The sequence below is a fragment of the Lathyrus oleraceus genome, chromosome 6 (assembly GCF_024323335.1).
Source record: "Lathyrus oleraceus cultivar Zhongwan6 chromosome 6, CAAS_Psat_ZW6_1.0, whole genome shotgun sequence".
Lineage (NCBI taxonomy): Eukaryota > Viridiplantae > Streptophyta > Magnoliopsida > Fabales > Fabaceae > Lathyrus > Lathyrus oleraceus.
The window spans coordinates 332433473-332450235 of NC_066584.1; the positions used below are offsets into that span (position 1 = coordinate 332433473).

Genomic DNA, 16763 nt, shown 5'->3' on the forward strand with positions numbered 1-16763 from the left:
TTATAGCATGATGATTTATGATGAATGATAAATATGATATGTAGGAAATGATGAAGATAAAGTATAATGTCAATGACCATGAGCAACAACTCACTGTGGATAACATATATTCAGAAAAAACAAACTGGGGAATATTCAAAGTGATTGATCACCAGGTTCAGGCATGACCAGATGACACTGAGAATAATAAGAAATAAACAAACTGGAAATATTCAAAGTGATTGATCATCTGGTTTCGGCATGATCGGATGACACTAAAAATAGCAAACTAGAAGTATTCAAAGTGATTGATCAACAAGTTCAAGCATGATCGGTTGACACTTAGAAATATCCTCATTGGAGTTTTCAAACAAGATAAAACATCCAATCCTTTGGAAATTCCTTACAATGAAGAGCTCAAACATGACCTTCAGGAACCATCAGGAAGAATACATGGTAATTAAACTCTTATGTATGTGCCAAATCAAATTGGACTTAGACTGCAAGCAAGGGTATCACGACCAACTTCTAACATATTTAATGCCAACAACAACTGGACTTTAACAATGATGCCACTAATAATTGGACTTCCAAAATAGAATGCCACCAACAACTGGACTTCAAGGGGAATATTAGGGTTAACCAATTGGACTTTCACAGGGCGCCAATAACTTACTGTGGAAAAAAGACATTGGTTATGTCCAAACTTCAAGGTACCAACAACAATTGGATTTTCAACTGGAGTGCCAGTGATAACTGGAATTTTGGAGTTAGAAGAACGACAACTAACAACAAAGATTTAGATTAAATGTCAAACGCGCATGCTTGAGGATGATGTGAATGATCATGATATGCAAATGCTGACTCTGGAGAGACAAAAAGTTTTATGGAGACTCAATGGGGAATACATCCTTAACACTAGTAACTCAAATAAGTTTCACAAGATGGACACTAGGGAGATCCTCAAACTTGGGAGTTGCACACAATCAAAGGATTCATCCAAGAGTGCTTGTCAGTTTAGACTTCAATGAGGATTTTTGTAATGAAAGTGTAAAAGTATTTTTGAAACTGTAGATGTTTTTGATTGGCTGCATTTTATGTTAAAACACTTACTGTACTTAGATGTCTTGACTGATGTCATGACATGCTTAAGTAGTATGCTGCAGGATTAGCTAATACAGGATTTACTAGATGTCAAACTGAATGTTATGACATTCATTCATGACAACATTTTCTGGATGTCAAACTGAATTTTATGACATTCATCCCTGACAGCAGATGCTAAAGTATAGGCTAATTTTTCTATTATGTTTCAGTATTTATCTTAGGCTGATTTTCAGGAAACTAACAGTTGTGCTAAAATTAAGAGACCTAGCATATAGCCTATTTGTTAGCACCCTAATATGTGGAAATTAGGTTAACTTGCTTAACCCTAATTTTATGAAATTCAAGTTCAAGGCCCAAGTACTGCATTATAAAAGGATGGCAATCCTACTTTCAGCAACTTAGCGATTTGAAGCGCGAAGAATTCAATATATCATTATATATCATTGTTGTACCTTCATTGTGTCTTATATTAGGTTTTACTTGTGAGCCAAGCAATTATCACCTAGATGATTGCATTGGACTAGGGTGTTTATTGAGTTGTAATTGTTGTGTCACTCTAAGCTTTTAAGCGTGAGTGCTGTGTTTCTTGATTAAAGCTTTTAAGCAAAATCAAGAGTTGTTTGAAGTATATCTTCACCACTGACTTTAAAATTTTTAATGGTTGTAATCACTGCTGTGATTGAGGGGGAGTGAGTAGGTACTCAGGTCTTAGTTTAGATTGAAATTGCATTGGGTAGGTCTTAAGTGATAGAATTAAACTGGTGGTTTAAGTTCTAAATTAATACCTCTTATAGTGGATTTCCTCCCTGGCTTGGTAGCCCCCAGAGTAGGTGTGTTTGTCACCGAACTGGGTAAACAATTCTCTGTGTCATTTACTGCTTTTTACATTTACTTTCTGCATACATTACCTGTCGGCGCAGAATTGGATGTCATAACATCCAGTGTGACATCGATAGTCTGTTACTAGAATTTCAATTGGCATCAGAGCAGGCACCCTGCCTGTTAATTTCTAGGTGAGATCTAGGGACGTTACTTTCTAGTACCATGGACAAGGATGTAGGATTCTCAAATTGACCACCCATGCTGGATGGTTCTAACTATGATGACTGGAAACCTCGTATGATAGCCTTCTTGAGGTCTCTGGATAGCAAGGTCTAGAGAGCTGTCAACAAAGGATGGGAACATCCAACGAAGACAGGTAAAGATGGAATCATTATGCAAATTCATGAAGAAGAGTGGGACAAAGAGCAAGAGGCATTAGCCCTTGGAAACTCTAAGGCCTTGAATGCACTGTTCAATGGGATAAATAAGAACATTTTCAGACTGGTGCATCACTGTGAACTGGCTAAAGAAGTTTGGGATACTCTCAAAACAACTCATGAAGGTACCTCCAAGGTAAGGATGTCTAAACTCCAGATGCTGACTACTAAGTTTGAAAATCTGAGGATGAAAGAGGATGAGACTATTCATGACTTCCACATGAATATTCTTGAAATTGCCAACACTTCTGAAGGCTTAGGAGAGAAAATCTCTGAAGAAAAACTTGTAAGAAAGATTCTCAGATCATTGCCCAAGAGATTTGTCATGAAGGTTACTGCTATAGAAGAGGCTCAAGATATCTGCAATATGAAGGTTGATGAGCTTATTGGTTCTCTCCAAACTTTTGAAATGGGCTTGTGTGAGAATGTTGAAAAGAAAAACAAAAGCATAGCTTTTGTATCAAATACTGAAGAGGATTCAAAAGAAGGAAATATTGGAGGTGATGAAAGTATATCAGAAGCTATAGCCATGCTTGGAAGACAGTTCAACAAGTTCATAAAGAAGATTGATCAAAAAGGTAGACCAAATGTCAAGAACACTTCATCTGACATCAGTAGAAGATTAAAATCTGAAGAAAAGTCCAACCAAGGCAAGGGAATCCAGTGTCATGGATGTGAAGGTTTTGGACACATTAGAGCTGAATGTCCTACCTTCCTCAAGAAGCAAAAGAAGGGACTATCTGTCACCTGGTCTGATGGAGACTCTGAGAATGAATCAGAAGGAGAATCTGCAAAACATGTCACTGCACTAACTAGTGTCTGTGCCTCTGATGATGAATCAAGTGGAGATGAACTTACATTTGATGAACTTGCTGCTTCATATAAAGAGTTATGTGTCAAAAGTGCAGAAGTGTGTCTACAAGGAGAAAATCAGAAGAAACTTATCAAGGAGCTAGAAGCTGAGAAGAAGAAGCATCTGACAGTCATAGATGATCTAAATGGTGAGATAACCTTGGTGACCTCTAAGCTAGATCAAATGACAAAATCCATCACAATACTGAATAAAGGAACTGACACTTTGGAAGAAATTCTATAGGTGGGACAGAAATCAGGAACCATGTCTGGTTTAGGCTTTGTTAAGGAATCCTCATCTGAATTCAAAAGCTCAAAGGCAGAAGTTCAGAGTATCAAGCAGAAGTCACAACCAATGTCACAACATCATGGAAACAGGAGGATTAACCATCAAAAGAAGAAATTTCAAAGATGGAGATGCCACTACTGTGGAAGATTTGGTCACATAAAACCCTTATGTTACAGGTTGCATGGTTATCCTAACTAGACCCCTCAAGTCATACCTAAGAAGAAGGCATCTAAGCATAATGCCCCTATCAAGAAACAACAATGGGTTGCTAGAATAGCTCACACATCTCTAAGGGCATCTACCAAAGAAGACTTGTATTTTGATAGTGGTTGCTCAAGACATATGACTGGGATGAATAACTTATTGGTAGATATACAACCTCATACTACCAGTTATGTGACCTTTGGTGATGGAGCTAAAGGAAAAATCAAAGGTGTTGGTAAGCTGGACAGTCCTGGAGTTCCAGAACTGAATAATGTGTTGCTAGTAAAAGGACTAACTGCTAATCTCATCAGCATAAGCCAGCTATGTGATCAAGGCTTCAATGTACAGTTCACTAAGGAAGAATGTGTTGTGACAAATGGAGAAAATAAGGAAGTTATGAGAGGATCCAGATCCAGAGATAACTGCTATCTATGGGAACCTAAAGTCTCAAACGACTCCTCAATGTGCTTCTTAGCCAAGGAAGAAAAGGAAGTGAAGTTGTGGCATAGAAGACTTGGACATCTTCATTTAAGAGGAATGAAGAAGATCATATACAAGGAAGCAGTTAGAGGAATCCCAAAGCTTCTTATTGATGAAGGAAAAGTCTGTGGAGAATGTCGGGTTGACAAGCAAACCAAGATGTCACATCCTAAGCTTGGACATCCTACAACATCCAAAACTCTGGAACTTTTGCACATGGACTTAATGGGACCTATGCAGGTTGAAAGTCTTGGTGGGAAGAGATATGCTTATGTGGTTGTTGATGACCATTCCAGATACACATGGATAAGCTTCATCAGAGAAAAACCAGATGCATTTGATGTCTTCAATGATCTATGCATAAGACTCCAAAGAGAAAAGGATAGTAGTGTTATCAGAATAAGAAGTGACCATGGAAAGGAGTTTAAAAATTCCAAGTTTGATGATTTCTGCTCATCTAAAGGAATAAGTCATGAGTTTTCCTCACCTATTACTCCTCAGCAAAATGGAGTAGTTGAAAGGAAGAACAAAACTATTCAAGAATCTACTAGAGCTATGATTCATGCAAAGAAGCTTCCTATGCACTTTTGGGCTGAAGCTATGAATATAGCTTGCTATGTTCACAACAGAGTTACCTTGAGAAAGGGAACCTCTTCCACTCTGTATGAAATATGGAAAGGCAGAAAACCTACTGTGAAGTACTTTCATATCTTTGGAAGCAAATGTTACATTCTTACAGATCGTGAACAGAGAAGAAAAATGGACCCCAAAAGTGATGAGGGTATATTCCTGGGATACTCTACTAACAGCAGAGCATACAGAGTTTTCAACTCCAGAACTAATGTCCTGATGGAATCCATAAATGTTATTGTTGATGATAAAGATGAAGAATCCAATGTCATAGAGGATGTTGGAACATTCTTTGAGACTTCAACAGAAAATGTACAGGATACTCCTCCTGGACTTGAGTTAGAAGCATCCAACAAGGTGCCTTCTATCAGGATTCAGAAAGACCACCCTAAGGACCTTATCATAGGAGATCCCAATAGTGGTGTGATTACCAGATCAATGGAGAATAGCTCAAATTCCCGCTTTGTATCCAAGGTTGAACCTAAAAATGTGAAAGAAGCTCTGACTAATGAATATTGGATCAATGCTATGCAAGATGAACTGGAGCAGTTTAAAAGGAATGAAGTATGAGGGTTAGTTCCAAGACCTGAAGGGACTAACATCATTGGTACCAAGTGGATTTACAAGAACAAGTCTGATGAGAAAGGAGTAATCACTAGGAATAAAGCAAGACTAGTGGCACAAGGGTATACTCAAGTTGAAGGGGTTGATTTTGATGAGACTTTTGCACCTGTTGCAAGACTTGAGTCAATAAGGTTGCTGTTAGGTCTTGCCTGCATTCTGAAGTTCAAACTGTTCCAAATGGATGTGAAGAGTGCCTTTTTAAATGGCTACTTGAATGAAGAAGTCTATGTGGAACAACCTAAAGGGTTCAGTGATCCTAATCTACCAAAACATGTGTACAAGTTGAGGAAAGCTCTGTATGGATTGAAGCAAGCTCCTAGAGCTTGGTATGAGAGGCCGACTGAATTTCTGACTACTAATGGTTACAGAAAAGGAGGGATAGATAAGACTTTATTTGTGAAGGATGAAGATGGAAAAATCATGATTGCCAAAATATATGTTGATGATATTGTCTTTGGTGGAATGTCAGATAGAATGGTGAAACATTTTGTTAACCAGATGCAATCTGAATTTGAAATGAGTTTGGTTGGGGAATTGACTTATTTTCTTGAACTGCAAGTTAAACAGATGGAAGATTCCATGTTTCTCTCCCAAAGCAAATATGCCAAGAACATAGTTAAGAAGTTTGGTATGGATAATGCTAGTCACAAAAGAACTCTTGCACCTACTCATTTAAAGTTAACTAAAGATGAAGGAGGTTTTAGTATTGATCAATGCTTGTATAGAAGCATGATAGGTAGCCTACTATATCTATCTGCTAGTAGACCTGATATTGCCTATGCAGTTGGTGTGTGTGCTAGATACCAAGCAGAACCCAAAGTGATTCACTTAAATCAAGTCAAGAGGATTCTCAAGTATATAAATGGGACTTGTGATTATGGTATGCTCTACTCTCATGGCTATGAGCCTATCTTATCTGGGTATTGTGATGCTGATTAGGCTGGGAGTGCTGATGACAGAAAAAGCACATCAGAAGGATGTTTCTTGGGAAACAATCTCATATCTTGGTTCAGCAAGAAACAGAACTGTGTATCATTATCCACTGCAGAAGCTGAGTACATAGCAGCTGGAAGCAGTTATTCCCAACTGGTATGGATGAAACAGATGTTGACTGAGTACAATGTCACTCAGAATGTCATGACATTGTTCTGTGACAATCTCAGTGCCATCAACATTTCAAAGAATCCTATCCAACACAACAGGACCAAACATATTGACATTAGACATCACTTCATAAGAGATCTGGTAGAAGACAAAGTGATTACCTTGGAACATGTGGCAACTGAACTACAACTTGCTGACATATTTACAAAGGCTTTGGATGCTACTCAGTTTGAAAATTTAAGGGGCAAGTTGGGCATATGTCTTTCTGAGGAATTATAGCAACTAAGGATGTTAGGAATTTACTGTTTAATATTTCAAATTATTAAACAATTGGAAGTGTGCTCTGATTGGTCAACAGATAATAGTTATTTCACTTGCAACAAGCGTTACTTCTTCCACTCTTTCATCTTCCATTCACGCAAGCATCCTCTCAGAGAAATTTTTCATCTCGTCTCTAAGATACTCATCATGTCTCAACAATCCAACTTTTCTCCTTCCAAGAACATGCATTGGTCTCCTAGCGCTGAACCAAGCAACCATAACAGAGAAGATCCTATTGCTGACTCTGTGAATACCCCACATGCAAGAAGACCTAAAGAAACGGTATCAGGCTTCTCCTCATCCATCGTTCTTGAGGAACGAACCAAAGAAGGTTCCAGGTATGTTCACAATGCCATTGCCTCTATAGTGACTGGAATACCGTCTGGAAATCATGAGGTCCCTGGGGTTTCCATTCCCTTAAACACTATTGAACCTGATAGTGTTGTTGATCAAGAAAATACTGAGTCTTTAGGAAAGAATAGCTATGATGATGTTGAGCAAACTGATGCTCATAAGGAGTCAAATGTTTACAAACCCTTAGATAATGTGGCTGGTGAGGAAGTTCATGTCACTCATGATGTCAGTGACAACCCTAATTGTGAGGCTGAAACAGTAGACCTGGAGGAATTTTCTGATAATGAGCTATTGTCCTCTGTCCTCCCTAGCATAGCCAAAAGGGTTAGGACTAGGAGAGAAAAGAAAACCGTGGCTCAAAGGTCCCCCAAAAAGAAGATTGATGTTTCAACCTCTTCCAAGACAACGGTGGCAGTCGAGAGTTCCCTCAAGAGGAAAGTTCATGGTCCAACCAAATCTTGGAGCAAAGTGGTGCCCAAGAAAAAGAAGACCAAGTTTGTTGGTGTTGAGTCTGACTCAGATGTTCCTTGTAATGTCTCTGACATTCTGTTAAAGAAGAAGCCAACCACTAGCAAGCTTGCAGCTAGTGTCCCTGAGGTACCAATTGACAACATATCTTTTCATTTTGCTTCAAGTGTAAACAGGTGGAAATATGTTTATTAGAAGAGGATGGCTTTGGAAAGGGAATTAGCTCAGAATGTTCTAGACTGTAAGGATATTATGGATCTTATTCAAGAGGCTGGTTTAATGAAGACTGTGACTCAGTTTTCAAAGTGCTATGAGATGTTGGTAAAGGAATTTATTGTTAATTTGTCTGAAGAATATGCTGATGGCAAGTCTAAGGAATTCAGGAAAGTGTATGTGAGAGGCAAGTGTGTAAATTTCTCCCCTTCAGTGATCAACAAGTATTTGGGAAGGCCTGATGAAGCTCAACCTGAGCTTGAGGTGACCGACAACAAAATCTGTCAAGTCATCACTGCTAATCAGGTAAGGAAGTGGCCTCTAAAAGGAAAATTGGCGGCAAGTAAACTGAGTGTCAAGTATGCAATGCTGCACAAGATTGGAGGTGCTAACTGGGTGCCCACCAATCATAAATCTACAGTTGCTATAATGCTTGGAAAGTTTATATATGTTGTTGGAACCAAAGCCAAATTTGACTATGGCTCCTATATTTTTGATCAAACTTTGAAGCATGCAGGAAGCTTTAATGTGAAGGGTCCTATAGCCTTTCCTTCTCTCATCTGTGGTATTGTTTTGAATCAGTTTCCAAACATCTTAACTGAGAATGACTCTGTGAAGAAAAGAGACAACCCTATGTCTTTCAATCATAAGTTGTTCCTAGGTACCCATGTCCCTGACATTGTCATGACATCAGGTGAGACATCACGTGTAAGCAATCAGCCAGGTAAAGCTGCTATCATTGCAATGCTTAAAGAAACCTGCAGGGAATTATAGGCAAGGAAGTTGAACTTGGAAAAATTGATTAGCTCTTTGGAGATGACTGAAGGTGATGTGCTAGCTGATGGTGGAGAATTTGGTGAAGCTACTGCTGTTGCAGAAGAAGCTGAAAGACAAGGTGAAGAGGGAGAAGCAGATGCCAGTCCTGATGATGGCACAGATGATGATGCTGACTCTGAGTGAGATGACTAGAACATTTCTTGTGTTTCTGATAATTGCTTGTATTTTTATTTTTTTTGGTCTGTAATATTAAGTGTTGCTTTGGCAACATTTTTGACAAAAAGGGGGAGTAACACTTGTACCCCAGGACAACAAATTTCTTTGAAGTTGAAGGTCCTCTAAACAAGAGGTTATGTTGCTGTTTGCTCTCTGCTTGATCTTCTCTTGTGCTGCTGCTGTTTGAAGTTTAACTTCTATGTTTGCTAAGTGTATTAGCTAATTTGATTCTCTGCTTGGATGTGTGCTTTCTGCTGTTGTGAACTCTGTTGTGATGCCAAGTTGTTTTAGCCAAAAAATTGCCAAAGGGGGAGTTTGTAGATGTTTTTGATTGGCTGCATTTTATGTTAAAACACTTACTGTACTTAGATGTCTTGACTGATGTCATGACATGCTTAAGTAGTATGCTGCAGGATTAGCTAATACAGGATTTACTGGATGTCAAACTAAATGTTATGACATTCATTCATGACAGCATTTTCTGGATGTCAAACTGAATGTTATGACATTCATCCCTGACAGCAGATGCTAAAGTATAGGCTAATTTTTCTGTTATGTTTCAGTATTTATCTCAGGCTGATTTTCAGGAAACTAACAGCTGTGCTAAAATTAAGAGACCTAGCATATAGCCTATTTGTTAGCACCCTAATGTGTGGAAATTAGGTTAACTTGCTTAACCCTAATTTTATGAAATTCAAGTTCAAGGCCCAAGTACTGCATTATAAAAGGATGGCAATCCTACTTTCAGCAACTTAGTGATTTGAAGCGTGAAGAATTCAATATATCATTATATATCATTGTTGTACCTTCATTGTGTCTTGTATTAGGTTTTACTTGTGAGCCAAGCAATTATCACCTAGATGATTGCATTGGACTAGGGTGTTTATTGAGTTGTAATTGTTGTGTCACTCTAAGCTTTTAAGCGTGAGTGCTGTGTTTCTTGATTAAAGCTTTTAAGCACAATCAAGAGTTGTTTGAAGTATATCTTCACCACTGACTTTAAAATTCTTAATGGTTGTAATCACTGTTGTGGTTGAGGGGGAGTGAGTAGGTACTCAGGTCTTCGTTTAGATTGAAATTGCATTGGGTAGGTCTTAAGTGATAGGATTAAACTGGTGGTTTAAGTCCTGAATTAATACCTCTTATAGTGGATTTCCTCCCTGGCTTGGTAGCCCCCAGAGTAGGTGTGTTTGTCACCGAACTGGGTAAACAGTTCTCTGTGTCATTTACTGCTGTTTACATTTACTTTCTGCATACATTACCTGTCTGCGCAGAATTGGATGTCATAACATTCAGTGTGACATCGATAGTCTGTTACTAGAATTTCAGAAACCTTGAGACTTCTTGGGGAGACAAAATATTTACCTTTCTATGTTTGCATATGTCAAAGAAAAATTACGTTTTTCAAAGTGTTTTCAAAACATTTTCTTTTCAAAACCTTTTCATTTTCAAAATCATTATTAACAAACAAATGACATTTTGCATAACAAGGAAAGGTAAGAGAAGTATAAATGACAAAATTGATAGGCAAAGTTTGTTTTTATTCAAGAATGGTAGCTTACAAATGGAAAAAGCTCCATGCAGTTTTACATTTTAAAAATGGCAATAGGGAAAGGTTTACATTAAATCCAATAACCACTACTATCCCTAATAACTAAGATTTTCCCAAAACTTTACTTCTGACGAGAGCAACTGGGTTGATCGTCAACTTTGATTCTTCAGTAATGGTAAACACCATATGATACATTCAAATGAATTTTGTCCCTAATTTTTTCCTGGACCTCCCTTTCGGGTTTTCAATCCACCAAGACGATCTTTTTTGCCTAAGCCGCGCTTTCGGGTTTTCAACTTAGCGAGCTTTCAATTTTTACTTTCACCCCTAACTGTTTCCTAGATCTCCTTCATAGGTTATGATCCACCAGGATACCCATTTTTGCCTAAGTCACCTTTTCAGGTTTTCGACTTAGCGAGTTTTATTGAGGAGTAATATTTTTTAATCGCATCAGAGTTCACAAGTTGTACAAGCTCTTCACCATCCATGGTTGTGAGAATCAAGGAACCTATGGAGAATGCTTTCTTCACAACATATGGGCCTTCATAGTTGGGACTCCACTTTCCACGCATATCCTTGTGTATTGGCAAGATCTTCTTGAGTACGGGGTCTCCTTCTTTGAATTCATGAAGACGGACTTTCTTGTCAAACGCCCTCTTGATCCTCTTCTGGTACAACTAACCATGGCACATATCAGTCATTCTCTTCTCATGAATGAGGTTCAATTAGTCATATCTGTTCTGGATCCATTCAAATTCCTCTAGCTTGGTCTATATCAAGACTCTCAAAGGTGGTATATCTACTTCAATTGGGAGAACTGCATCCATCCTATACACTAGAGAGAAAGGGGTTGCCCCCTGTTGAAGTGTGAACTGAGGTTCTGTATCCATGCAAAGAAAAAGGTAACATTTCATGCCAATCTTTGTAAGTTTTCACCATCTTTTGCAGGATTTTCTTGATATTCTTATTTACAGCTTCAACAACTCTATTCATGTTTGGACGATACAGAGAAGAGTTGTGATGTTCAATATTAAAGGTCTCACACAACTATTTCATTGTTTTGTTGTCCAGGTTTGTCCCATTATCCGTGATAATTCTGCTAGGAACTCCATAGCGATAGATAATCGGGTTCTTGATGAAGCGGGCAACCACTTGTTTCATCACGTTGGCGTAGGAAGCAACTTATACCCATTTGGTGAGGTATTCAATTGCAACCAAGATGAAATAGTGACCATTGGAAGCTTTGGGCTCAATTGCCCCAATCATGTCAATGCCCCACATTTAGAAAGGCCAAGGTGATGATAAAACATTCAACAGTGTCGGAGGCACGTACACCTTGTCAGCATAGATTTGACATTTGTGACATTTTCTGGCATAGTTTAAATAATCGGACTCCATGGTCAACTAGTAATAACCATCTCTCAAGATCTTCCTAGACATTGCATGTCCATTGGCGTGAGTTCCAAATGATCCTTCATGAATCTCTTTGATCGACATGCATGCTTCGTGTCTATCCACGCATATGAGCAGAACCATGTCGTAGTTTCTTTTATATAACACCTTGTTGCTAAGGAAGAATTTGGATGACAACCTCCTCAGAGTCTTCTTATTTAGGGTTGTTGCATTCACCGGGTATTCTTGATTTTGTAAGTAGTTCTTGATATCATAGAACTGCAGTTTCTCATCAGTTTCTTCTTCAACCAATAGACAATAGGCTGACGCAGTTTTTCCGCTCAATTGTGATGAGTGGTGCCTCATTGAGAAATCTGACTAGGAACGTAGAGGCTAACATAGCCAAAACATCTACTATCTGATTGTCTGCTCTCGGAACATGTTGAAAGGTGATTTCATCAAAGTACTTTATGAAGTCCACAATATGGGCACAATATGGGATTAACTTCTCATCACGGGTTTCCCGTTCACCTTTGATTTGGTAGATCACCAAGGTTGAGTCTCCATACACTTCAAGGATCTTGATTCGGGTGTCAATTGCAACTTCAATACCCAAGATACATGTTTCATACTCTGCAATGTTGTTGGTACATTTAAAATACAATCTTGCTATGAAAGGAGTATACCCACCATTAGGATTCATCAATACAGCTCCCACGCCATGCCCCATGCAATTGGAGGAACCATCAAACATCATCTTCCAGCGGGAACCTGGATCAAGACCTTCATCTGGGCTTGGAGTTTCACAATCTTTCACCAACATAATGTCTTCATCTGGGAAATCAAACTTCAATGGCTCATAGTCTTCAACAAGATGATTAGCGAGGTAGTCAAACAAAACACTTCCTTTGATAGATTTCTAGGTTACGTACTGAATTTCGTATTCAGATAACAACATATGCCAACAAGCAAGTCTTCTAGTTAGAGAAGGCTTCTCAAAGATATACTTTATTGGATCCATTTGGAGATCAAAAAAGTAGTGTGATAAATCATATATTGCCTAAGACGTCTGGAAGCCCATGCTAAAGCATAACAAGTTTTCTCTAAAAGTGAATATCTGCTTTCACAATCAGTAAACTTCTTGCTCAAGTAGTAGATGTTATGTTATTTGTTTCCAGTTTCATCATGTTGACCTAGTATGCAACCCATGGATCCTTCGAGCACAGTCAAATACATGAAGAGAGGCTTCCCTAGAATGGGTGGTTCTTGCAGACAACCTTTAATCTTCTCAAAAGCTTGCTGACAATCAGAATTCCATTCAATTGTTTGATCCTTTCAGAGAATTTTGAATATAGGCTCACGTGTAGCAGTCATGTTGGAAATAAACCTGGAAATGTAGTTCAATCTTCCAAGGAAACCTCTAACTTGCTTTTCAGTTAGTGGAGCTGGCATTTCTTATATTGCCGTGACCTTGTCTGGATCTACTTTATATCCTTGTTGACTAACAATGAAACCAAGTAACTTCCCTGCTCGGACCCCAAATGTACACTTAGTTGGATTCAGACACAATCTGAATTTTCTGAGGCGCTCAAATAGTTTCAGCAAATGGTCCAAATGATCCTCCTCACTATGTGATTTGGCAATCATATCATCTATATAGACCTCCATCTCCTTATGCATCATGTCATGAAAGAGGGTGACCATCACCCTTTGATAGGTTTCCCCTGCGTTCTTGAGACCAAAAGGCATAACCTTATAGCAATAAGTTCCCCATGGTGTGATGAAGGTGGTCTTTTCCATGTCATCGGGATCCATATTGATCTGATTATAACCTAAAAACCCATCCATGAAGGAGAAAACAGAAAACCTAGCAGTGCTATCAACCAAGGTGTCAATATGCGGGAGAGGGAAATCGTCCTTCAGACTAGCTTTGTTCAAATCCCTATAGTCCACACACATTCTGACCTTGCCATCCTTTTTAGGTACTGACACACTGTTAGCTACCCATTGAGGGTACTTTGCAACTACGAGGAAGCCAGCTGTAGCGGGGTATTTGTCACCTTTAGATTTATTGACTAAATCAAAAGTAAATCATACAATTTGAGTCGCTACCGCACTTCTATTTATCCAAAGGAAAGGTTAGAAAGCGAACAAAAACCGAGAAGTTTTATCGAATAAAAAACTAATAAAAATGTCAGAGATCTGGGTAAGGGGGTTGGTTATGCAATGTGAAGGTTTTAAGCACCCAAAACATCCTAGGTACTCCTAGGGAGCCCTTTTCACAATTGTTGTAAGGTAGGTTGGTATTTGTGAAAAGTATTTGTGCAAACATGATTGGGGAGATGAGAGAAGAATATACAAGTTATTTACAATTTTGTGTTTGAATGGATAAACCCATTGCCTACGTACCATCTTAAAAAGATTAGGATCAAAACCTCGTAGTTCGGGGTAAAAATCTCAAAAGAAGTTGGTGAATTGATTGGTCCAAAAGCCTTAAGGTCTTTTGTTATCCAAGAGAGAAAACTCAACCTAAAACCACAAATCCACCATGTGAGGATAGCTTCAACATGCTAGTGAGGGTTTAACCCTATAATAAGCATGGAAGACTCATTTTCCATCACTAAGGATATAGGTGAGTATTATATCAACCTCAAGGATAACTCAAACCTAATAGCTAATGGTTATATAAAAAAAGTTGATAAGAAAGTGGCCATTGAAACCACAAAACAGTTGAATGAGTTATATTTACCAATGAAAAGTATTTACAAAATATGGTCAAAGTTGGCTTAAAGATTCAATTCAAAATAAGTGTTATGAAAAGAAGTTTGAAAATCAAAAGCATAATGCTTAGGTTTCTAATGTTTGAAAACAAATGTTAATGTTTGCACAAAAGTTTTGGCTTGGGTTAGAGTGGAGGGAAGAAGAAGAATAGCTAAGTCCTAAACATACAAAGATGAAGGAAAAGAAGAAAAGACCACAAATGGAGTTCCCTTCTTGAGATCATATTGATGACCCAAGTAGCTCCCATCCTTTGGAATAAGCAAGCAAATAAGTGTGTACTCAATCAATCAATCAATCAAGCAAGCTCTTAGGAATCCTCCAATGGCTCTTATATCTCTCACTTTGGAAGCTCATGACAATGGTTCTTCACTTAGGCTCAAGTTGGAATCCCTAGCACAAGAACACACACATCAAAAAGTTCTATAATGCAAATAAATAATGGACAAGAGGGAGTTTAGAGAATAGGTCCTTTCAATTCCTCTTCAACATTAAGCATTCTATAGGCAGGAGGTCTAGTTACTCTTTGACTTTTATAGCACTCTAAAGGCATAAGGCCTAGTTGCTCTTTGACTCCATTTTTGCATAGGGAATGTCCTAAAGTCTAAGTCCTTTTATCCATTTGCAATTGGTTCACAACAATCAAAACAAAACACAAACACAATAGTATATACACAATTATGTGCTCAAGTGAGCAAAAGGCAAATTGCATTAACATAAACATGTGCTCAAATGAGCAAAGGGCAAAAGCAAATGAATAATATGTACAAGAATATTAAATTGCATAAATGTAAAGTGCAAGAATTAAATGTTAATGGTCAATTGTTAGTGTTAGTGTGCCATAAGGCAATAGCGCTATGTTAAGCAATCGTAAGTGGACTAATGTAGTAGTCACACCTATCTGAGGCCGGTCAATAAAAATATAGGCAACAACACAAGTTAGAGATCTTGATTAGTGAATCAAGCTCCTACAACTTGCCATGTCAAAAGAAGATGAGAAATGATCTTGTATTGATTTAGGTTCTTTGCTTGATTAGGAAGCAACCTATCCTTAATGCAAAGCCATTCACTTGATCTATGATCAAGATGATATAGATTTGAATCAAGGAAGGTTAAACCTCCCATTCATCAAGGATAACCACCAATATTTAACTCATTGATCAAAAAAAAGAAAAAAAGATGAAGAAGGAGATGAATAAGAGTGAACATTAATGGAAATTCAAATGAAGTAATCAACATACATTGACCAAAGATAGATGAGATCAAGGTCAAACATTAGCAAACAGAAGCAAAATGAAACTTAGAAGTCAAGAAACAAATAAAATATTTTTGGTATTTTTCAAAATAAAAATAATACTTGAATTAAAATAAACAATTAAAGGTCAAACTTCAAATCCATTTCAAATCAACTTTGAAAAGTCCAAATGGATCATCCTAAGTTTAACAAGGTCAAACAAAGTTTGACAAAAAATTTCAGCATTTTTAGAAACCAAAAACTATTTTTAATCAATTAAAATGCATAAAAATAACCTAATTGAATTAAAATCTCAAATAAATCTCAAATCAATTAAGAAATTGATGAGAATATTTTTCATAGATCCATCATCATTCAAAGAGGTTAAGAAAACATTTTTGTATTTTTTGAATATCAAAAACTATTTAAAATGAATTAAAAATAACCAGAAAAGAGAAAATTCCTAAAAAATATCAAATGATAAAATAAAAAATATTAAAAATCATTTTTAGAAACTAGGAATTAAAAGAGAAATAATGCCACTGGTCTTACATTTTTTGGACTTAAAATGAATGAGATATGATTTTTTGAAATGAAATGGAATAAAAGAAATAAAATGAAAATTAAAGTTAGAAATAAAAAATAAGGAAAAACGTGAGGCGTTGGATCAGGCTCATTAATTGAGCTGGTGCATCAAACGACCCTCAAGCGCGCGTCCACCAAACACTTAAGTCAACTGAGCAACATGTGGCATTAAAAAAGTCATAAGAAAGGAGGATCCAAATTAGATCTGGAAATGAGATCGCACGACCATGATTTGATTTGGAGTTGGGACGGTGGTGTACACCACCGTCTTCTCCGGCGAGTTCTCCGGTTCCGGTGAGAGTTGCAGACATGGCAACCTCAACCAAATGCCACGATCTATACAAC

At 37.7% G+C, this 16763-nt stretch overlaps 1 protein-coding gene across 1 annotated transcript; it reads left to right on the forward strand.

Annotated features, from left to right (window-relative positions):
* Positions 1 to 7032: 7032 nt before the first annotated feature.
* LOC127095501 (uncharacterized) lies at positions 7033 to 8844 on the forward strand. Its single transcript, XM_051034181.1, has 4 exons — positions 7033 to 7737; positions 7867 to 8148; positions 8191 to 8608; positions 8711 to 8844. Exons 1-4 carry the CDS (start codon positions 7033 to 7035, stop codon positions 8842 to 8844), a joined length of 1539 nt encoding a protein of 512 aa, XP_050890138.1.
* Positions 8845 to 16763: the final 7919 nt, after the last annotated feature.